The sequence below is a fragment of the Salvelinus namaycush genome, chromosome 1, assembly GCF_016432855.1.
Source record: "Salvelinus namaycush isolate Seneca chromosome 1, SaNama_1.0, whole genome shotgun sequence".
Taxonomy (NCBI): domain Eukaryota; kingdom Metazoa; phylum Chordata; class Actinopteri; order Salmoniformes; family Salmonidae; genus Salvelinus; species Salvelinus namaycush.
Genome location: NC_052307.1, coordinates 36,266,324 through 36,290,896, shown reverse-complemented (window position 1 = coordinate 36,290,896; position 24,573 = coordinate 36,266,324). Strand labels below are relative to the sequence as shown.

The 24,573-nt window shown below is 43.9% G+C and overlaps 1 protein-coding gene across 1 annotated transcript in view; it reads right to left on the bottom strand.

The window, feature by feature from the left end:
* LOC120055084 (tenascin-like) overlaps positions 1–16,080 on the bottom strand; it is a 42,425-nt gene extending 26,345 nt beyond the window's left edge. Inside the window, exons 1-10 of the mRNA XM_039002975.1 lie at positions 15,594–16,080; positions 14,017–15,237; positions 12,551–12,814; positions 11,760–11,875; positions 10,035–10,188; positions 7,307–7,576; positions 6,281–6,466; positions 4,224–4,313; positions 3,592–3,855; positions 903–905 (exon numbers count right to left, since the gene is read on the bottom strand). Coding sequence (XP_038858903.1) covers positions 903–905; positions 3,592–3,855; positions 4,224–4,313; positions 6,281–6,466; positions 7,307–7,576; positions 10,035–10,188; positions 11,760–11,875; positions 12,551–12,814; positions 14,017–15,237; positions 15,594–16,080 — 3,055 coding nt within the window. The remainder of the gene's footprint in view (positions 1–902; positions 906–3,591; positions 3,856–4,223; positions 4,314–6,280; positions 6,467–7,306; positions 7,577–10,034; positions 10,189–11,759; positions 11,876–12,550; positions 12,815–14,016; positions 15,238–15,593) is intronic.
* Positions 16,081–24,573: the final 8,493 nt, after the last annotated feature.

Genomic DNA, 24,573 nt, shown 5'->3' with positions numbered 1-24,573 from the left:
CTCCTCATGGACTGCACCAGATTTGCCAGTTCTTGCTGTGAGATGTTACCCCACTCTTCCACCAAGGCCCTGCAAGTTCCCAGACATTTCTGGAGGGAATGGCCCTAGCCCTCACCCTCCGATCCAACAGGTCCCAAACGTGCTCAATGGGATTGAGATCCGGGCTCTTCGCTGGCCATGGCAGAACACTGACATTCCTGTCTTGCAGGAAATTACGCACAGAACGAGCAGTATGGCTGGTGGCATTGTCATGCTGGAGGGTTATGTCAGGATGAGCCTGCAGGAAGGGTACCACATGAGGGAGGTTGTAATGCACAGCTGTAATGCACAGCGTTGAGATTGCCTGCAATGACCACAAGGTCAGTCCGATGATGCTGTGACAAACCGCCACAGACCATGACGGACCCTCCACCTCCAAATTGATCCCGCTCCAGAGTACAGGCCTCAGTGTAACCATAGGCAACGTTGTTGCCAGTGATGTCTGGTGAGGACCTGCCTTGCAATAGGCCTACAAGCCCCCAGTCCAGCCTCTCTCAGCCTATTGCGGACAGTCTGAGCACTGATGGAGGGATTGTGTGTCCTGGTGTAACTCGGGCAGTTGTTGTTGCCATCCTGTACCTGTCCCACAGGTGTGATGTTCGGATGTACCGATCCTGTGCAGGTGTTGTTAGACGTGGTCTGCCACTGCGAGGTCGATCAGCTGTTCGTTCTGTCTCCCTGTAGCTCTGTCTTAGGCGTCTCACAGTACATCTGCAGTCCTCATGCCTCTTTGCAACATGCCTAAGGCACGTTCACGCAGATGAGCAGGGACCCTGGGCATCGTTCTTTTTGTGTTTTTCAGAGTCAGTAGAAAGGCCTCTTTAGTGTCCTAAGTTTTCATAACTGTGGCCTTAATTGCCTACCGTCTGTAAGCTGTTAGTGTCTTAACGACCGTTCCACAGGTCTATGTTCATTAATTGTTTATGGTTCATTGAACAAGCATGGGAAACAGTGTTTAAACCCTTTACAATGAAGATCTGTGAAGTTATTTGGATTTTTACGAATTATCTTTGAAAGACAGGGTCCTGAAAAAGGCACGTTTCTTTTTTTTGCTGAGTTTTTATATATATATATATATACATATATATATATATATAAAGTTTTTATATATATATATATATATATATATACATATATATATATAAAAACTCAGCAAAAAAAGAAACGTGCCTTTTTTTATATATATATATTTAGTATATTTTGTATAGTTTACTCTGTTTACAATTTATTTTATTTTATGTATTCACTGAGGAGGATGGTCCTCCCCTTCCTCCTCTGAGGAGCCTCCACTGGCTCACATGCTCAGGGCCCACTTTGGGTCCCAAACCATAGTTCAAGAAACCCTGGCCTAAACCTGTCGATGTTACATTGAGCTGGGTGAACGGAATATGAATGACAGTCATCCAATATGCTGTAATATAAATAAGGCCATGCCCACAAAAAAATAATCATCCTCCCTCATCTTAAACGGCACTGACCGCCACTGGTTCACGTGGGCGTATGGAACCATCACCAAACTACTAAAGAAGAGGGTTCTGTACAGCAGAATCTTAATAAGGCTTTGTTTACACTCTAGGGTTATACGTCATAGTCTGTATGGTGTGTGCAGGGCACTAAAGCCAATACATTCTGATGTGTTTATTCTATTATTCCAATCAGATTATTGACTCCTTTGACTATTGCTCAAGATATGATCAATCAAACAGTTTTCTCTCATTGTGCCTGAGTCTTCCGTTTACACAAAGGCTCCCCACAACTCGGTGAGTCCCTGAATTTGCAGATTAGCCTAAATGATGGTAAAACTGCAGGTTTATTGTCTCCTGATCTTCCTGTACATTTCTGACTGCTGGACGGATCTGGTACTTTCAATTTACCGGGAGATTTATTATATCAAATCAATTTTGGTTACTTGCTCAGCATTTACTTGCTCAGCATTCAAAATTCAGAACCGCTGTTCCTGAGCGTTTTTCCCCGCCAGAGGTATAGTGTTTCTTATTTGCTCACTCCAGTGGGCCTCCAAACACTTGAACTCAGGTTCTTGTAATCCTTTCAATGCCTGATGATTGTCAAACACAAGTAAGGCCCAGACCTGGGGTGGGGGCGAAAGGGTGGGCAACCACCACACCCCTCTCCCCTTGTCCAATCCCTTTATATCCCTGCTAACATGCAGCATGCTTTGTGTTTGCATTACCCGTCTGGAGACGCTAAAAACGGTCGGAGGAACGAATGCTGTATGCGGATTAGAGGAGTGTTCATTTCGGAGACACAATGTTTTAACAGAGGCTCCCGCATGTGTCCTTTTATCTGACAGACCCACAGTTCATCGTGGTCAAATCATACAAAAAACACAGGGGAATGGGCTCACTCTAACAATTATCACATGTATGAGCTTTGTATGGAGCACACACACACTGCCTCCATTCTGCACCTTGGCAGCATGGGACACAGATTCAACAAAATAAAGTTATTCTGAACCATCCCAGCGTTTTCCATCCCAGCGTTTTCAATTTTTGCCCATAGCCATACATATGAATGGCTACCCTGTTACATAACTGGAGGACTTTCTTCTCAAATGTTTGGTTTGGAAGCACCCTGACCACTGGGGCTAGCGGAAAAAAAAATCACAATCATCTTTTATTTTTCTTTCCTTATTTCAGTAAAATAAGTCAAATAAACCCACATTCAGTTAAATTAAAGGCTTGAGGGGGGAAACAGAGACAGACAGAAAAGTAGTAACAATGAATTCAATTCATTGCCTAGGTTTGGCTGCAGGCCTCGAGAGCAAAACGGAATCTTTGGTTAATGAGAAAAGGGCTGGGGTCCTACAGTACAAAACCATATAATAAAAAACCCTACAGCACCAAACCTCACAAAACACAGCCCAAACTGATTCTCACAGAATAAAAAAATGTGCTTTCTTCAATACCCCTACTATACAGCATCAACATGGATGATGGACAGTGTAAATCCCTCCTATAGCTTTTTAAGATACAGTAAGAGATTGTTGATAGTTAATATAAATGGAAGATGAATAGTGGTAGTGCTAAGGTATAGCCTAACATAATTATTTTCTAAAACTCATCATGTGAAGAGATGTAGCCTAGTCGTCCAGTCTGTTTGTGCTTTAGCCAATGAAGATAGAGTTAGATACTGTACATACAGTCTGGAACCAGGCTAGGAGAGGTGTACTGTTAGCCTGGTTCCAGATTAGTTTGTGCTCTTGCCAACTCGTCATTGTCAAGACAGTTATTGTCAATTAAATTGAAGATTTGGCTTGACAATTCCAGTACTGTTTACACTGACCTGTGGCTTGTATACATACTGTACATTCTGAGACCATAAAAAGATATGTATGGGACCAGGTTTGGAGAGGTTCTGTCCACACTGACCTGTGGCTACTGCAGTATGGGACCATATACTGTAAATAGAATGAGGGGACACTCAATATGGCCGCCAGTCCTCCCATTATGGCATAACTGACCTGAATGGGGATACCTGCTCTATTCATTCTAATTCTATGTATGGGACAAGGCTAGAATAGTCCTCACTGACCTGTTGCTGCTGAGATGGTTGCGGGGCCACTCTGCTTGTGTCCCCTCTCAGCGGTCAGGGTTATAGTGTACAGCATGCCAGCCGTCAGGTTCCTCAGGGTGAACTTGATGTCATTGGAGAAGGGCGTCAACTCAGCCCTGTACCCGTCGGCTGACACATATAGCAACTTGTACTTGTCGATCTTAGCCACCGGCTTCTGCCACACCAGCACCAGCTGAGTCTCAGTGGAAGACTCCACCTCAAGGTTTTTAGGCGCATCCAATGCTGAAGATTAGAATATAGAAGGAGAATATAGAACAAATAATATGAAGTATAGAAAGAGAATATAGAACATAGAAGGATAATATAGAACAAATAATATGAAATAGACGAAGAATATAGAATACATAGTATAGAAGGAGAATATAGAATATAGAATAGGAAATATAGAAGGAGTGTATTTCAGGCTAACAAGACTAGGATGTCTGACTGTGGTTTTCAAATTGTGCAAGACAAGTGGAGATAACTATTTGTGGATTGTAGGAGGTAAATAGTTGAATGGGAATTATAATTAGTAGATTCCTACTACTATCCATGACAGTAAACAACACAATGTATTCATTTACAATACAGTAAAAGTGAATAGATCTCACCAGTAACGGCATTGGTGGTGGTAGGAAGGCTCTCACGCTCACTCTTCACGGCAGTCACTCCCATCCCATACTCTGTCCCAGGTCTCAGGCCTACACAACACACAGACAAATAACACGTGTTGTACCGGATGTATGCAAACAGAGTATGAGGAACATATTTTTGTTGTATTGACCAATGATCAGGTTTTGATCTATGAAAATAGTGTAATAGAAAAACACTCAGCTGTTTGCAGCTAATAGCTTCGACAACAATGAAAAAGACTCAAGCTCTTCAAGGTCTTAATTGCCTAAAAAAAGATTCAAGCATAATTGGGTTTCAGCCTCTTCATCCTGGAACCTGTATTTGGAACCTCTATTTGCCCTGATGGCTCTAGAAGAGGCTCTGTATGGGCCAGAAACAACATTTGCTGTGATATAAGAGGCTTTTGAGATCGCTGTGTGCGGTGCAATTAACAGCCCTCAGTCCAACTGCCCTTATTTCCTTTATTAACTCCCACAGAGGTCACTAGGCAGCCAAGCACTAGGAGTCTTGCAGCATGAAATTACACCTAATGCAGAGGAAACTCATTATCAATAAAATCACAAGCGTGAAGGCAATTACAGATAATAACTGTGTGAAAAAAGTGCTGAGGTGTGTGAGGATCAGAGAGGAGCGGAGGGGGACGTCAGTCAGCGAAATAGAAACACTGGGTGTGTCCCAAATGGCACCCTATTCCCTACAGAGTGCACTTTTTTTGAGTAGTGCACTATGTAGGGAGTAAAACACTATGTAGATAATGGAATGCCATTTGGGATGCACACACTGCCTTATATACAGGGGATGGGCCTCCCAAGGACACTATTACTGGTTTGGAATCTTGAAAAACACGTCCGTCCGCCCACCTCAAAGCATGGTGCATTCTGGGTGCCGACGCATGCGGATGAAAAAAAGCCCTCCCTGCTTTTCTTGTTTGACCAGGATGGAGCTCACATTGAAACAAGCAGCAGTGTTATTTCATTTAAAGCCCGAATTGCATTCTCCTTTTGGCTGTTTTCTAATAAATTGGGGGGCTTTTGTGCCCGGGCAAACGTTTCACGACACAAAAACAAAGCAGGCCATTTGGAAATACTGTAAGTGCATTGAATATAATGCAGAACATTTTTGAAAGAGGACCACAAATGCTTGGCGGCTGAATAGTTGGCAGAGCGCCGCCGCCGTTTACATTGACAAACAATATCTATTAATTTACACAAAGATAGCATGGTTGTTTTAAAGCTGTTATCACATTAAAAGAAATACTTTTTCAATCCTTTTTTAAAAAGAGTGTCACGCCCTGACCTTAGAGAGCCGTTTTATTTCTCTATTTGGTTAGGTCAGGGTGTGATGTGGGGTGGGCATTCTATGTTTTGTGTTTCTATGTTTTGGCCGGGTATGGTTCTCAATCAGGGACAGCTGTCTATCGTTGTCTCTGATTGGGAATCATAGTTAGGCAGCCTTTTTCCCACCTGTGTTTTGTGGGTAGTTGTTTTCTGTTTTGTGTCTGCACCTGACAGAACTGTTTCGTTTTGTTCTACTTTGTTTTTTTGTTTCAGTGTTCAGTTTGATTAAAAATCATGAACGCTTACCTCGCTGCACCTTGGTCTCCCTCTACTTCATACGACGAGCGTTACAAAGAGTTAATGAGTTAATGTAAACTCAAAGAAAACAAAAGTATCTAAAAACTGAAACTGTACCAGAAGCACAGTTCACTTCCTCACTTCCTGTAGAGTGGGAAACGAGACTAGCACCACCAGACATTACTCAACATCACCACCACCACAGCATCCTGTAACTCTGGACTAGTGGGATGGGTTCTGTCTTACCAAAGGGAACGGAACACCACCACTACCTCGCTCCCCAACAAAGCTGATTGAATTGAGGAGCTAACTGAAGTGACTAGGAAGTTGTTTGGAAGAGAAACTCTTGAAGGGTAGTTGAAGTAGATAAAATAATAAAAATATCTTTATTGATATAACTAACGCATTTGAGCCCTTTGCCTTCGCCAGGGTTTTACAGATATTCAAATGAGATCACTTACCACTGATCTTGGCCTGGGTGGTGTCCAGGGGTCCGGTAGGGAACAGCAGCTCCCCGTGGTCTCCTCCAGAGAGGGGGCCGTATTTGATGCGGTAGTTGTCTACTTTAGCCTGGCTGTTCTTCCACTCCAGAGTGATGCTCTCGTCAGTCAGCTCTACCGCCTGCAGATCCCGCGGGGCATCCAGGTCTGGAACACATCCAGTCACAGATCAGTCGGAGTGGGAATGGTATGATCCTTATGTAAATACAGTACCATGTGTGGTCCAGACACCCAGTTGAGAACAGACCACCACTTTTTTTTAACCGAATTTTGCAACCCTAGTGCTGTTTGAAAGGCTTGTTCCAGGTTCCTTGGCTGCATCCCAAATGGAACTCTATTCCCTATATAGCATGATTGGGGTCAATTCCACAAATTCAATTCTAATTCTATTCCATCCCTGTAAATTCCATTTAATTCAATTATTTGAATTCTTAGATCATTCAATTCCTCTCAATTCCAATGTTAGGTAATTCCAATAATTCATTCACCTATTCAATATTATCCCCAGAACTTCTACATATTCAAATTCAAATTAAATTCCCTCAGGCTTTCAGGCTGATCTGTTCAGACAGCCTAGCTGTACTGGAAATATAGAAATACAAGTTGAAATTACTTAAACAAATCATGTAGTCAACTTTTGATACTGCATTAATTATATTAACTGGGACATATACAAATATTGAATTCAATTCAATTCAATTACAAAGATTAAATGTTTTTACAATTCTAATTCAAACAGTCTAATCACAATTCAATTCCAATTGCGTAAATTGACGATTGTTGAAATTCGAATTGAATTCAATGTACATTCTCCACTTCATGAGTGAAATCAAGAATTTAATTGGAATTTCAAATTAAATTGGAATTGACCCCAACCCTGCCATATAGTGCAATACTTTTGACCAGAGCAGTAATGGGCCATGATAAAAAAAAGTAGTGCACTATAAAGGGAATAGGGTGCCAATTGGGACATTACTTGTGTCTTACCTGTTAGGAAGTTCTCAGACACAGGCACACTAGTCATCTCTCCCCTCTTGGCCATGAGAGACACCTCATACTCTGTGTCAGGGTTCAGGCTGCCCAGGTGGTACTGTGTGTCGCTGGAGGACAGCTCCACTGTGTTCCTGTCTGAGGGGTTGTCGTTGGGCCCGTAGGTCACGCTCACCCCGTCCACTATGGCCACCGGCAGAAACCAGGTCACCAGCGCTGTGGTGTCCGTTACGTCACGCACATCCACCTCTCTGGGCGAATCGATCTCTGCAGAGAGAGGAGGCCAGAAAAGGGGGTGGGGTGAACACAGGGTGCTATTCCCTATATAGAGCACTACTTCTGACTAGAGCCCTATGGTACCGGCTCAAAAGTAGTCCACTATATAGGGAATATGGTGCTATTTGGGTCGAATCCCATTTAATAAGCATTTAGTAAGCATTCATAAGGTTCGTAGGCCAAAGAAGGGGGTTTGGTTGTTAAATTAAGGCAGGTTGCCTATTTAGGAATGCACTGGGCAAGGGAGGAAGTGGTACTGGGTGCAGGTGCCCAGGTAAGACAACAAGGATCGGGCAGAGAGACTTGGAATCCAGGTTAGAGAGTGTGAGCTCTCATCAGAACCTTTGCTACAGGGTTGAATATGAATAGTGAGAGCATGTACTACCAATAACAGTTTGAAAACACTGCATTTTCTAGTATGCATCCATGCATGCGGTTGTTCATGTAAGTACACATCAAAACCTGGAGCATGAAAGGCACTTTCCCTACAGTGTGATGGAATTGATTTGTCACTTTCAGCAACTTCAGGAAAGTCAAACCTTCTGCAAAAGGGAGATAAGACATGGAACCTGCATTGGAGCTTAACACAGATTTAACCCCCAATGAGACTGGCTGTGTGCTTGTGCGCGTGTGTGTGTGTGCGTGTGTGCATGTGTGTGCGTGCATATGAGCGGTTGTGATTGTCTCCAAAGTGGTGCCTCCATCCCACACACATACATACCATGGGGGGAGGGGAAGGGGAGAGTGAGGGGGGGACGGGATCACTCCATGCAATTAGACCCCCAGAATGCAAATCCCACTACAGTATGTCAATGTGTGTTAATGGCAGACATAAAGAAGCCTTGAGTGACATGGAGATATAGGGGACCCCATCCCAGTGCTGCTGTGTGTGTGTGTGTGTGTGTGTGTGTGTGTGTGTGTGTGTGTGTGTGTGTGTGTGTGTGTGTGTGTGTGTGTGTGTGTGTGTGTGTGTGTGTGTGTGTGTGTGTGTGCTTAACACCACCCAGTATGGTGCTCAGGTTCCATTGTTCAACAGCTCCATAGACTTCACACACGTTGTAAATGCTAGTCCTATAGTGACAGTCAATGCGTTAACTTACAAAGTACCCTCCGATCCTACAGAGGAGGTCTATAAGAGGAGAATGTCAGGTGGCTAATGGCTTCTCCTTGCCTTGCTCCGTTTACTCTGGCAAACCGGGGGTAGTTATCAAACCATAAATAAGCAGAGAGAGTCTGACCTTGCTTTGGGATGGAGGTGAGGCCATAAAGGTTAGTAGAGAACCTTGTGAAGAACATTTTCTTCAGCATATTGAAATGGCCTTATTCTGATTGGTTGTAACAGAACTCTCTGGGGCAGGGTCAAAAGCTCACACTCTGTTCAGATCCCATTTCAGTGCTGGAATGTTCCACAAAGCTTTAAAAAAAAATATATATAACAAAACACCATTCTCGATGACTACCAGTCTTGAATGTGTTGGTGGTGCAGTGTATTTTAACCTCCCCTCGAGCCACCTAAAAATAGCTTGGCTGGTGAGAGGGTTGGTGGGAACCAAGCTGGCAGTTGGAGTATAGTTTCAACCCCAAAACCTGTAGTTATATTGATCACAAACCCAAAGTACTTCTCACTGATACAAGCCATTAGCCTTGATAGCAGCACCCTGATGGAAGTATTATTTCCTCATAACTGTTAAACCTTCCAAGGGGGTAGTGATGGCTTTTTACTGCCTCTAGTAAATCAAGACGATGATATGAAAAGTAATGAGCTAATCACTCAATGTTGGAACTTCAGGATGCCTTCTACCGACTGTCCGACTGCATCCTAAATTGTACCCTGTCGCCTACATAGTGCACTACTAGTCCCATAGGACCCTGGTCAAAAGTAGCGCACTACATAGGAAATAAGGTGGCATTTAGGACACAATCTCAGAGCTGCAGCAGAGGGGATATTCAAGAAATCTATTGGATCAAGGTGACAATGTGTTTCTGTGTGTAACTTTGACAGCTGAAAGCCGCTTCTGAGTCTGTCTGTATTGATGTAAATCATATTTAAAAATGTATGCAGGTCAGAATGGCGTAAGAGGGGTTTATGGCTTATTCCCATGCAAATATGTCATGAATACAAGCATTACAGTAGACTTGATGCTGGCAGGTCCCTGTGTGAAGCTCTCCATATTTGAATTAGTTATTTACCTGTAATTGTGTGTAGCCCGCATTGGCAGGTATGAAAAAAAATCTAATTCTGAATGAATTCTGAACATTTAATTCAAAGCTTCTTCAGAGATAAGACATTCAAGCCTTGAGGCATTAAATCAAAGGCCTACTGTATATATGATTCTGTAAACCTTGGGTATCACAGTGCCACCAAGTGCATATACTTGGGGGGGGGGGGGGGGGTTATTTGCCTGGAGGAGTAAAATGTTGTCCTGTAAACAAATGGATGTACACTCACTTGTGAAAACGTTCTTGCGTGCTGGGGGTCCGCTGGAGTTGTTCTTCACCACCTCCAGTTTGACCTCGTACTCCTGACCAGGTCCCAGCCCAGACTGCTCAAACATGGTGTCAGGGCTGCCCAGGGAGTTCAGAATTTCCCCGTTCTCCTCTTTCTGCCGACACCAAACAACTCCAATCATTAAAATGATATGGCATGTTTCATAATGGCACAGTTCCCCTTGGGGATTAATAAAGTACCTATCTATCTAGTGTATCTATCATTACCCACCTCAAAGGCAAGCTTAGACTTAGGCAGCTTCCCAAAATAGCACCCTATTCACTTTACAGGGCACTACTTCTGACCAGGGCCAATTGGGCTCAGGTCAAAAGTAGTGCACTATATAGGGAGTAGGGAGCCATTTGGGACAAAAACACTTGGTGTGGGAATAGGTCAGCCACATCATACTCAGGGGTCCTGTCTGTGATGGTGGAACTATAGTAGAGTGTGTGGAGCTGAATGTAATGAACTGTGGCTTTCATGTCCTAGGACTATTTCTCAAAGGCTCTTGAAAAGAAAAAAAGCTTTAAGAAACAATAATCATTCTGTGCCTCATGGCTGCAGTACATGGCCATTAGAGCTGTCAATAGAAGCCTCGCAGAACATTTAGTCACATTTGAACTTAGAGACTTTAAGAAAACAGTCTTTGGATACTGTCTCGGCTAAACTATTTTCCATGAAATACTAACCCTGTTTCACATAATCTCCCTCCCAAATGGCACCCTACACCCTATTCCCTATATAGTGCACTACTTTTGACCAGGACCCATAGACCTATAGGGCTCTGGTCAACAGTAGTGCACTATATAGAGAATTATGTGCCATTTGGGACGCAGACACATAGCTAGGGCAATTACTGAAGCTTGGAGTGGGTGTCTGTCCTGTTATGGGGCGTATATGGTTTCTTCCACAGGGAAACAGGGATAATGATAGGCTGTGGGCTTCTGAAGATCTCAACCTCCTCCTTGTGGAATAGGTAGAGAGAGCTCCATTAACAACATGCAATGCACCATGGGAGACAGGAGAGGGGCGTGCTGCCCACTCACACTGTTTCTGAAGATGAATGGTCTACTGTTGCTAACTCACAGTGTTTCTGAAGATGAGGGATCCACTGTTGCTAACTCATAGTGTTTCTGAAGATGAGGCATCTACTGTTGCTAACTCACAGTGTTTCTGAAGATGAGGGAGCCACTGTTGCTAACTCACAGTGTTTCTGAAGATGAGGGATCCACTGTTGCAAACTCATAGTGTTTCTGAAGATGAGGCATCTACTGTAGCTAAGTCACAGTGTTTCTGAAGATGAGGGATCCACTGTTGCTAAGTCACAGTGTTTCTGAAGATGAGGGATCCACTGTTGCTAAGTCACAGTGTTTCTGAAGATGAGGGATCCACTGTTGCTAACTCATAGTGTTTCTGAAGATGAGGCATCTACTGTTGCTAACTCATAGTGTTTCTGAAGATGAGGCATCTACTGTTGCTAACTCACAGTGTTTCTGAAGATGAGGGATCCACTGTTGCAAACTCATAGTGTTTCTGAAGATGAGGCATCTACTGTAGCTAAGTCACAGTGTTTCTGAAGATGAGGGATCCACTGTTGCTAAGTCACAGTGTTTCTGAAGATGAGGGATCCACTGTTGCTAAGTCACAGTGTTTCTGAAGATGAGGGATCCACTGTTGCTAACTCACAGTGTTTCTGAAGATGAGGTTCCAGCCATCAAAGGGGATGTCCAACGGGTCCCACTGAACCTCTACTGCAGTCTCCCTCACTGATGTGAACTTGAGTCCCTCAGGCTCAGGGAGATCTAAGGGGATGAGACGGACAAATAAGACCATATTTGATGTTCTGTTTACTTAACCCTCAGGACACCCAGCACATGGCTACATCTCAAATGGCACCCTATTCCCTATTACAGTACACTGATTAGACCAGAGCCAGCCCTATGGGCGCTGGTCAAGGTAGTCCACTATAAGGAATAGGGCGCCATTGAGACGCAGACATGGACTCACGGCCAGCTGGTTCCAATGACGGGTAGATTAAGGGCAACATTGAAAAACTGCACCATCCCAGGTACAAATTAGTGATTTAATGAAATTACATTGGCAACAGATTTTCGCATTAGCCCTGTAATCAATTTGTTGATATTAAAAGTTACATTGGATTTTTATTGACTGCCCTTAATGAATGGCATTTTTGCATTACCCCATAGCAGTCAGGCATCAAAGGTTAAGGTTGTACGGTGTCCATATTAGGACAGTCTCAGTCAGACTTTAGTCAGCCTTATCATGAGTGCCTGCTGAGACAAAGAATGTCCAAATGTGGGCACCGTAGAGGTGTCTTATGGCCCTGGGGTGAATTTTACCCTAGGTACAGATCTAGGATCCCCTCCCCAAATCCTAACCTTAACCATTAGTGGGGAAAATGCTAAACTGACCCAAGGTCAGCATCTTGGGTCAAAGTTACGCTACTCCTGACTTACGTGTTGCCACCCTGGCACTGACAGGGACACTCCTCTTGTTGTTGAGGACAGCGAAGACACTGATCAGGTACTCCACACCAGGCTCCAGCTCACTGATGGTGGCAGTCTTCTTGTCCCCAGGCACACGCATGTCCAGCTCCAGGCCTCCAAGGGCGGTTGGCACATAGGTGACCAGGTACTCTGACACCTGCATCTCGTTAACCCAGGAGAGGTCCACTGTCTCCGGGGTGACCTCTAGCACTGTCAGGTCCTTGGGTGGAGACACTGGAGAGACACAAAACAACAACATGTTAGGGGACATATTCATATTTTTAGAAGTGATAATTGTTTTTTTGTTGTTTATATCATGGAAGCTTGTTTATATCATGGAAGCAGGGAAATTAAAATGTCAAGATAGTGAATATTTTTTTGTATGAAAATTACAGCAACACAACTACAGTTCAATAGAGGGTGGGCTTCAACAGTATAATTTGACATTTTTCTCTGATCTGAGTTATTTTGCGGCTACTAATGACCTAACTTCAACCAAATCATCAATTCTCCATGATGAAGCCGACAGCCTTGGAAAACTTCAACCCATATGTCATCATTCGACAACCACATTAAACTGCAATATTATTAATTTAAATCAATATAAACAATGTTGTGAGGCCAGACACATTAGCACTTCAATGAATGTCATCATGTGGAAATGTTCCTTCAAAATATCAGCCAACATAAACAAATGACATCACATCAAACAATACTCTCATCAACCAAAGGAAATCTCTTTCTCCTATATAGTGCACTACTATTTACCAGAGCGTATTGGCCCTAGTCAAATATAGTCAGTGGTGGAAAAAGTATCCAATTGTCATACTTGAGTAAAAGTATACCTTAACAGAAAATGACTCAAATAAGAGTGAAAGTAAAATACTACTTGAGTAAAAGTCTAAAAGTATTTGATTTTAAATATACTTAAGTAACAAAAGTAAATGTAATTTGAAAAATATACTTAAGTATCAAAAGTAAAAGTAAAAGTATAAATAATTTCATATTCCTTATGTATGGCAAACCAGACGACACAATTTTCTTGTTTTTTTTAAATTTACAGATAGTTGGGCACACTCCAACACTCAGACATAATTTACAAATTAAGCATTTGTGTTTAGTGTGTCTGCCAAATCAGAGGCAGTAGGGATGACCATGGATGTTCTCTTGATAAGTGTGTGAATTTGACCATTCTCCTGTTAAGCATTCAAAATGTAACGAGTACTTTTGGGTGTCAGGGAAAATGTATGGAGTAATGTAGTGGAGTAAAATAAAAAGTTCTCAAAAATATAAATAGTAAAGTAAAGTACAGATATCCCCAAAAAACTACTTAAGTAGTACTTTAAAGTATTTTTGCTTAAGTATTTTACACCCCTGAACATAGTGTACTATAAAGGGAATAGGGTGCCATTTGGGACGCAGACTGTGTTTCTTACCCTCAGAGCAGTCTTCTCCGATGAAGCCTTCGTTACACAGACACACTCCGTTCATACATTTCCCCTGGTCCTCGCAGTCTCCTGGACAGGTCAGCAGAGAACAGTCCAGGCCCTGGAATCCCTCGAAGCACACACACTTCCCGTCCACGCAGTAACCCCTCTCCAGGCAGTTATTGGGACACGTCTTCTCATTGCAGTCCTCCCCAGCAAAGCCCTGGTTGCACACACACTGGCCATTGACACAGTGGCCACGGTTCAGACAGTTGTTGGGACAAGTCAGCTCGCTGCATTCTTTGCCTGTGAAGCCCACAAAGCACACACACTTGCCGTCAACACACTCGCCGTGTCCCAGGCAGTCTTTGGGGCAGGTCTTGATGCTGCAGTCATCCCCCGCGAAGCCTTTACTGCACACACACTCTCCGTTCACACAGCTCCCTTGGTTCAGACACTTCATAGGGCAGGAGATTTCAGAACAGTCCTCGCCCTCGAATCCTGCATTGCAGACACACTCTCCATTGACACACTGGCCTCTGTTGCTGCAGTTGTCTGGGCAGGACAAAATGGAACAGTCCACTCCCTCGAAGCCTGGGTCGCAGATGCACCTCCCGTTGAAACAGTGGCCTCTCTCAGTACAATCGTTGGGGCAGGTGAGCTTGGAGCAGTCTTCCCCGCTGTAGCCGGAGTGACACACACACTGGCCGTTGACGCACACCCCGCGGTTGTTACAGTTGCTGGGGCAGATAGGCTCCCCACAGTCCACTCCGGTAAAGCCCTCCTCGCAGAAGCAGGTTCCGTTGACGCAGCGGCCGCGGTCGTAGCAGTCGTTGGGACAGATGAGCTCGGAGCAGTCGTAGCCCGTCCACGGCTCGTCACACACACACTCATCGTCCACGCAGCGGCCACGCCCCAGGCAGTTGTTCAGGCAGTTGGTCTGGGAGCAGTCGTTCCCTGTGAAGCCTTCCTCACAGATACACATGGCGTCGATGCACTCCCCGTTGTCCCCACAGTCCACCTGACACAGCTCCATACTGCAGTCATCTCCATCGAAGCCCTCGAAGCAGACACACTTGCCGTCGATGCAGCGCCCCTGGTCCTGGCAGAAGTTGGGGCACTCAGGCTCGGTGCAGTTGGGTCCCTTCCAGCCGGGCTCACACACACAGCTGCAGGTCTCAGTGCTGAAGTTACCACGGCCGTTACAGTAAGGCTTGGTGGCCACCTCACCTGAGGAAACATGGAGGGAGCAACACAAAATTCAGTTTAGGTGATTTATAATAGTAAAAGTTCTATCACAAATACTATGCACAAAGACAAAAGCCAAGTCTGAATAGGGGTTATTGATCTTTAGAAGAATTAAGACCAATCTAAAAATGTTATCTATGTCGAAACTACAACTAACTGCCCCGAGAGCAGTGTTTCCAAATCCAAATCCTGGTCCTTTTGTTTTTGTCATAGCACTAACATACATTATTCAATTAATCAACTCATTATCAAAGCCTTTCGTTGAATCAGGTGTGTCAGGACCAAGATTGGGAAACACTGGCCTAGAGTGTCTGTAGACCGACTGTACTATACTGTACCTGTAATCTGAGCTCCACAGCAGCTGGTTCCACTGCCACACTGTTCTCTGAGGCTGGACAGCTCAGACTCCAGCATCTCCAACCTGCTCAGGATGTCCTTCATGTCGTGCATGTGGTTGTCACAGCCGCACGCCTGCTTGGGAATGTTGATGCGGTGGGTGAACACGATCTGGTTCTCCCCGTCCACCGTGTGCTCCAGGTGCTCTGTGGTCTGCATGTCCGACTGGACTGGACTTCCTTTGGGCTTGATCTCGGTTCCTCCGGGGCTCTCCACATCTACGGAACACAGGGAGCTGGAGGGGACATTGATGTTGTAGATGTGGTTGAAGATCACTGGCTGGTCAGGGTGGGGCAGGGTCATGTTCTCAGAGGGGTCTCTCAGGGTCTCTCTGCGGTGGCGGATGATCTTCTTGACCAGGCCGGCGCTGGAGAGCTGGAGCAACACGGTCACGGTCACACAGCCTAGGAGCAGGCCTTTCATCACCATGGTGACCAGGTCCTGTCAAATCCTGCTGGGAGAGCTCGTGATCTGTCAGGAGAATGGAGTCGTTCTATCTGTGAGATGGCGAAGATGCCCTTGTATCCTAGAATCAAAGGAAAAAAGAAAGCCTCGTGTGAATCGAAGCAGAAGGTTCAGATAAACTGTATGTAAGAGAGAGTAGAGAAAATAATAGGAGAGAGATTGTAGAACAGTAGCTACTTTATCTATTAATAAAATATTGAATGCACAATCTCAACCCACTCTCAATTCTCAAGTTATGAAACTCATTGTTCATCTTGACATTTCTAGTTTGCCCTTACTAGCCAGTATGGATCCGACAGTGACCAACACACAACAGCCTGATTCACTTCAGACCATGTGGCTACAGTGAAATGTCAAAGTATCCTACCAAAAACAATTAACATTCCACAGTCTCATTTAACAAAATACCTCCTCCAATACATGATCCTGTTGCTGCCTGTCTGTTTGTCTGCCTGTCCTGCCTTTCTGCCTAGTTATCTCCTTGCCTGCCTGCACCCCATCTCAACCCCCCTGCTCACAGTGGAGGAGACAGACATTTTCTCTGAGGACCAACACTGCAGGGGCAATTACTGCAGGGGTGGCGAGTTGTGACCTTGAGTGCTGCGGGATTTTATTCTCTGTCCGGGTTTCTCATGACAGGCTGCCATGAACAGCAGGCAACACCTGCATGTGGGGAGTGGGGAAAATGGAACTAACCTTCTCCCTCCCCTTCCCGACGCCCCAGACCACAACCCAAGCTGACAGATTAAAACCGGTGAGGGGGAGACCATCTGCAGGGTTCCGGCTAGCCCTGCAGCGCACCGCGCGGGGTTGGCCGGGTGTTCAGGGTTGCATTCCAAATGGCACCCTATTCCCTTTATAGTGGCACTACTTTTAGTGCACTGACTAGCCCTGGGCTCTGGTCAAAAGTAGTGGTTGAAAGTAGTGCAGTGTAAAGGGAATAGGGTGCCATTTGGGATGGTCTCCAGACGAACATTCAGTTCAATTTGGTAACATGATTCTTTCCACACCAAAAGTTACTGGGCTGTTTCTCTAGGCTCCCGAGACATGTTGCTTCTTTTAAGAGTAACGGTCTGCTGGGAAATGTGCTGAGATTGAGTTATGGTTTGGAGACTGGCAGTAAAACCTTGTGGTCTGTCCTTTGATCTTGTTGTTACATAAAAAATGCATGTTAGTGAAAATATGCCCCTCTGTGGGCAACAGAGCTTGAACGTGGCGCATACATTACATGTTCTTTATCGACACAAGAACAAGTCTTGACATATGGATGGGGTATGTAAAGACAATGCTGAACAATCAGGAATTAAGTAACTATTAAGTAACACGTTTTTTTACCTTCTCATTATTGGTCAGTATAAAGGGGAGGGTAAATACACATTTAACGATTTCCTGCCTTCAAAAAAGAGGTGTTCCCCCCCTAGCTAATTACACAGTAACTTTTCTGCACTTTGTCAAAATGCTGACACCATCTATTTGGTGTTTCTCACCTTCAGTAAGAACAGATACACAGGTTGCTCTAAAAGTAGGATTGCTTTCAGCAAGTCAAAAGAAAATGTTCTCCATATGTTCCAAAAAGAGACCATTGTTGCGACTCAACACCAATTCAACATTAACTAGACATGAGCCCCTAGACATGTTCCGTACGGGTACGTCCCAAAGGGCACCCTATTCCCTATGTAGTGCACTTCTTCTGACCTGGTCAAAAGTAGTGCACTGTATACAGAATAGGGTGCCCTTTGGGACTCAGCCATGGATATATAATGGCGGGAGTTCCATTATCGTGGGGTGATGAAAAGGGGGTTACCGCCTTGCCGCAGACAGGGTCAGAGTGACACAGAATATACTAACGGTGTGCAGCGAATCATAAATCTTCTCTACACACAGAGAGCGGGAGCCTGACAGCCAGGACAGCCACTGGCACAGGGAGGTCATGAGCAGTAGCTCCTGTGATGTGAGGAGCCGCTGCTCTGCTGCTCTCTGCTCAGTCTCCTGAACCTGCGCTGACGTGTGATTAGGCTGTCTGACAGATGAGCTCCAGTCCCAGGGATAGAGCGAATGGGATCCCACGGCTGATCTCAGCTTCAGCAGCCAGCCCCTGATTAGACAGACAGGGATGAGTGCCTCCGTGATGGACGCACAGTAAGAGCAGTAATGTAGCCTGCTGATGGGAGCGCTGAGATCTGGGCCCTCGGGGGCACGAAAAAGCTACCCCCCACCTCACAGGCATACATGCATACACGCAGGCACACACACACACACGCAGACACACGCAGACACACGCACACACACACACACACACACACACACACACACACACACACACACACACACACACACACACACACACACACACACACACACACACACACACACACACACACACGCTCCGCTGTGCCTGAGCATCGCAAACCAGGGATTAAATCAACAAAATAGCCAGAAAATTGCTTTGAGTTGCTGCTAGGGTTTTAGTTCTGGGCGGATGGTTGGCTTTCTCACTTTGGAGGCTGGCTGGCTTCTCTCCACATGGAACACTTAGGGAACCAACCCTCTCTGAGAGAGCAAACTAGTCTTTGTGTGAGGCATTATTTAGCAAATCTGTGGCTTTGGCGAAATAAGTGGAAAGGAACCAAACTTGTATTTCTCAAATATCTATAGACAGTAGTCTAATATATCAACTACTTGCAACCGTAATTTGATATGCTGCAAAGGTTATTATTAGATGATCATTTAAATACACCAGACAGTTCTAGCCTTTTTTCCACCATGGGAACAGAGAAAACAGCCTCCCCTCCTGGACTTCCGTCAGCAGACCCCTGTGGCCATGGCACTATGCTAATGCAGCTGGTCGCTGGCACACTCACTCGGACTTGACACAATTTGACTGCTGCTACTTTGTAATTCTCTCACTTTTATTTTACTCTATTGTTAGCTTCTCAGACCGCAACAAAGCCAGTTGGCTGCCATGTGGCCAATGTGTGGGGGATTTTACCAGGGGAACAAGAACCTACTGGCTGGCACACATATTTAGTGCAAGTGATCTAAATTAGCCCAGTATTGTATGAGTGGTATTGAGCCGGCAACACTTCAGTTTTATACCCACCACACACAGAGGATAGCTGGGAATGGTTTCAAACAAAGTCCCTTCTTCAAAAGCCTCTAATTTAAAACGAATGCTAATTTAAAACTTTGCTGTATTGACCATTCATCTGAGGCAACAATAATGCCTGTTAGAGATTATAGAACAAGGTTTTCCCCAACAAACATATGCAAAAGTTTGGATTGGTTAGTTAAATTAATGAGATACAGTAAATCTCAAAACAATGAAGTCAGCATTGGTCTCTGATCATACAGTATTGGTGATGGGGATTACATTTATAAGAAATAGTGGAAAATGTGATAGTGCTAACTAAATTGACATGACTTTGATTGATCAAATCAGGATGATCCTGCACAAAATCTACATTACGAGAATCTAGAAATCAATATCAAACTGATGAACAGTTTTACCATGTGGGTGTGAATTCAATAAGCATGCTTCTTCATTTTGTATGGAAAAGAAGAGACTCTGTGAGACAGAATTGAGACCCTGCAGAGATTAACTTTTTATGGCTGCAGGGGCAGTATTGAGTAGCTCTGATTAAAGGTGCCCATTTCAAACGGCCTCGTTGTCACGGTCGTCTTGAGGTGAATGAATGGACCAAGGCGCAGCGTGATATGAATACATCTTCTTTTATTTTACGACGAAGATGAACACGAAACACTTATACAAACTATACAAAACAACCGTGAAGCTACAAACGAAAGTGCACACACAAGCTACTTACGTTCAACATAGACAATCTCCCACAATCACCTAAAGCCTATGGCTGCCTTAAATATGGCTCCCAATCAGAGACAATTAATGACATCTGTCTCTGATTGAGAACCAAACCAGGCAACCATAGACTTTCCTAGAACTCTCTCCTGAACACAACCCCATACACTATACAACACCCCCTAAACAATACACACACCCTAAACTAGACAAAACACACAAACTTCCCATGTCACACCCTGACCTAACTAAAATAATAAAGAAAACAAAGAATACTAAGGCCAGGGCGTGACACTCGTACTCAATTCTTGCTCGTACAATATGCATATTATTATTACTATTGGATAGAAAACACTCTCTAGTTTCTAAAACCGTTTGAATTATATCTGTGAGTCAAACAGAACTCATTTGGCACAAACTTCCTGACCAGGAAGTGGAAAGTCTGAAATCGATGCTCTGTTCTACTTCCTGCCTATACATGGGCATGATACGTAAGAGTATACGTGCACTTCATAGACCTTCCCCTGGATGTCAAGAGGCTGTGACAGAAGAAATGTTGTGTTTATCTTGGTCTGAATTGGAATACAAGCTCTTTGTATGACGTGTCCCTCATTTCCGGTACTCTTGGGAGCGCGAGGTGGACAGTGGGATTGCCTTCTGTTTAGCTGCCGTTATGGACGACTACTATCTCCGGCTCTGATTTTATTTGATACATGTGACCATATCATCGTAAAGTATGTTTTTTCAATATAGTTTAATCAGATTATTGAAATTTTTTCGGGAGTTTTGCCGTGTTCCGTTCTCTGACTTTGTTGACGATGGAGAGATCCGTGCCACTTGGCTAGTGCGCGTGCTAAATGAAGAGGGAAAGTTGCCGTTCTAAATCCAAACAACGACTGTTCTGGACAAAGGACACCTTGTCCAACATTCTGATGGAAGATCAGCAAAAGTAAGAAACATTTTATGATGCTATTTCATATATCTGTCGTAGATGTGAACTAGTCGTCGGCGCCCAAGTGTTTCTGGCTATTGTGCTAAGCTAATATAACGCTACATTTTGTTTTCGCTGTAAAACACTTAATAAATCGGAAATATTGGCTGGAATCACAAGATGCCTGTCTTTCATTTGCTGTACACTATGTATTTTTCAGAAATGTTTTATGATGAGTAATTAGGTATTTGACGTTGGTGTCTGTAAGTGTTATGGCTGCTTTCGGTGCAATTTCTGATTGTAGCTGCAATGTAAACTATGATTTATACCTGAAATATGCACATTTTTCTAACAAAACATATGCTATACAATAAATATGTTATCAGACTGTCATCTGATGAAGTTGTTTCTTGGTTAGTGGCTATTTATATCTTTATTTGGTCGAATTTGTGATAGCTACTGATGGAGTAAAAAACTGGTGGAGTAAAAAAAGTGGTGTCTTTTGCTAACGTGGTTAGCTAATAGATTTACATATTGTGTCTTCCCTGTAAAACATTTTAAAAATCGGACATGTTGGCTGGATTCACAAGATGTGTACCTTTCATATGCTGTATTGGACTTGTTAATGTGTGAAAGTTAAATATTTAAAAAATATATATTTTGAATTTCGCGCCCTGCACTTGAGCTGGCTGTTGTCATAAGTGTACCGACGTCGGGCTTGCAGCCATAAGAAGTTAAAGCCTACTCTGTTTGTAAAGTGGTGCTATTTCCTCTATATAAACCACGTTTCCATCCACAGTTTTCATGCGAGTAGAATCATACCGTATAAAAATTAATCACGACAGCTGTGATGTAAACGGGCAGGTTCGGTACATCTCCCTCCCATACTCTACCTTCCTGGCTTTCTCAGTAGTGTAATGTAAAAACCATGGCACTGTGTTATCCAACTCCAAACAATGCAAGCGAAGATCCCCCCCTTACCATTACAGTACCAAACGTTCTTTCTTTCTCTGATAAATACTCCTTTCGTCTCTCCGCTGTGTGTTGCATTTGGAGTCTTGGAGGATCTTAATCCTTCAGTAAATCAAGTGAATGCACTTATTTAACACAAAGCAGAAGGAAGAGGATCAGGGTGGAATATAGGGAGTTAGCAAGAGGGAAAACCCGGACACTTCTACAGCCCATTTAAATCCATATAAGCTACAGTGGTGTATACCAATATTTGATTTCATTCCAAATGGCACTCTATTCCCTTTATAGTGCATTACTTTTGACCAGGGCCTCAGGTCAAAAGAAGTGCACTATATAGGGAATAGGCTCAAGTTTTGACTTGTGTTAAGATTTGCGCTGTAAATGTTCAATCGCTTAGCATCGCTGCTACCATTTCTCACGTTGTAACGGAATTCCTCCTCCTCTTCCTACGAAGAGGAGGAGTAGTGATTCGACCAAAATGCAGCGTGGTTATGTGACATAATGATTTATTAAACAAGACGAAGACGAAACGAAATACACTTGATAAACTACAAAACAAATAAACGATGTAGACAGACCTGGACACGAACTTACATATAACGTGAAGAACGCATGAACAGGAAACAGACTACATACAAAAACGAACGAACGAACGATACCGAAACAGTCCCGTGTGGCGTAACATACAGACACTGACACAGGAGACAACCACCCACCACAATCAATGTGAAAACACCTACCTTAATATGGCTCTCAATCAGAGGAAATGAAAACCACCTGCCTCTAATTGAGAGCCATATCAGGTCACCCATTTACCAACATAGAAACACAAAACATAGACTGCCCACCCAAACTCACGTCCTGACCAACTAACACATACAAAACTAACAGAAAACAGGTCAGGAATGTGACACACGTTCACCTCTAGTTTCAGGGGGAATAAACACAGAAATATTTTGTCAATGATTGTTTTTCCAGTGGTACCATGTCTTTTTTTCTTTCCTTCTCCCATCTTTCAGACACTCAGGGCCGGCCCTAGCCTTTTGGGGGCCCTAGGCGAGATTTGGTTGGGAGCCCCCCCCCCCCTATGGGACGGACATAACATTTAGCAATCTTAAAACTAATTTCATGCAATTCTACTCTCGTTTTGCCATGGGGCAGAGAGAAAGTAAGTTGAGACCCTGACTGAGTTCCAAAAAAAAATATATCCTATGTCGTATATGCCCAGGGCCGGCCCTGCAGACACTGGAAGTTTTGAATTCAATTGGTTCTGGAGGAGCACTTCGAGATTGATAAGAGGGAGCTTTCAGCCCTTCAAGGATTTCAGACGTCACATGCAGAAGCCAGGATTTCTTTCAAACTCAGCCCAGCCTGGCCCCCATGCTGGCAAACTTAATCATCACTGTAGTCTACCTTTACTAATACCCACTGTGCCATATGGTGCAGCCAAGATAAATCACTAGCAAACACCACTGTTCACCATGCACAGTGCAGGCTGTCACTGTGTAGCCCGTTTGGTGAAAAATGCTGACTATCGATAGAGCAGGAAGGAAGGCAACCATCATTCTGCACAGCAGGCACGTGTTTTATGACTTAAATGCAAGCTAATACAGATCATGATCGTTTGCTAATGATAAATAGAAGATATGCCTGTGGGATGGAGTATAAGGGAAGCCTTCGCATGGCTGGAGCGTACTACTGTCTAGTATCAGTAAGATAAACTCCACAACAAACAAACTGAATATTGAAGCAGATTGGCCCACTTGATGTGTAAAAACTGTAAATATTCAATGACTTCTTCAACCGACCAACTCCCCAGACTGTACATCCCCAGTATGTTAAACAGGGGAATGTGGAAAAGCATGCTTTTCTTTTCATTTCTGTAGAAGTCGTCAAGCTTGCCCTAGTTTTGTAGGTCACCCATGACAACAACGAGCTTTCCTTCTTTGCCACACACTCTTCTTTAATCTGGGTCGCTCGTGAGGAGATGAATGAAAAGTTATTGTCTGGAGGATCTTTTCACCTTGAGAGACGCCATACAAAATGTCTGGGTGGATGGACCAGGCTCAATGACCAGGAAATGTTGCTCCGTCAAACAAAAATAAAACATACCAAACTAAGAGCATCCTTTCATTGCAAAGCCAAAAATAAATTGGCTAATAAGTAACTCTCTCATCACATGTCAAGATTCATCTCTGAAGAGAAGCTCCTCAATAAGGCGGGGTCCCACTGGCTGATATTGAAATGATTTATATGCACATAAATCATAATCAAACGCCTGCAAGTTGAAAGGGGTTCTACTTATGTCCTCTTCTGGAGCAGTTAAAGTATTGATTTGTTTCAATCCCCACCAAGGTCACAATCAGAGAGAGAGAGAGAGAGAGAGAGAGAGAGAGAGAGAGAGAGAGTAGCTGAGGACAGCACTATGGCTGTGAGTTATAATCATCAAACACAAAAATGTATTTCCAGGACAACTCATAACATGGATTGACTGCAAAGAGAGAGACATGGGATCGATTGTAAACTTCAGCCCTCTGTTGTGTTGTTGCTGCTCCTCAAAATGGGTTTTTAAAGTTATCACCTTGCAACATTGGAAGACTCTGTCCTCTCTGTCTCAACCTATCATACAGTGCACGACCTGTGCTGATGTTGCACAGGGTTGAGGATGCCCCAGGAATTCATATTTGATAACACAGCAGATGAAGCAGTCAATCAATCTCATCTTATCTGTCCAAAGGGA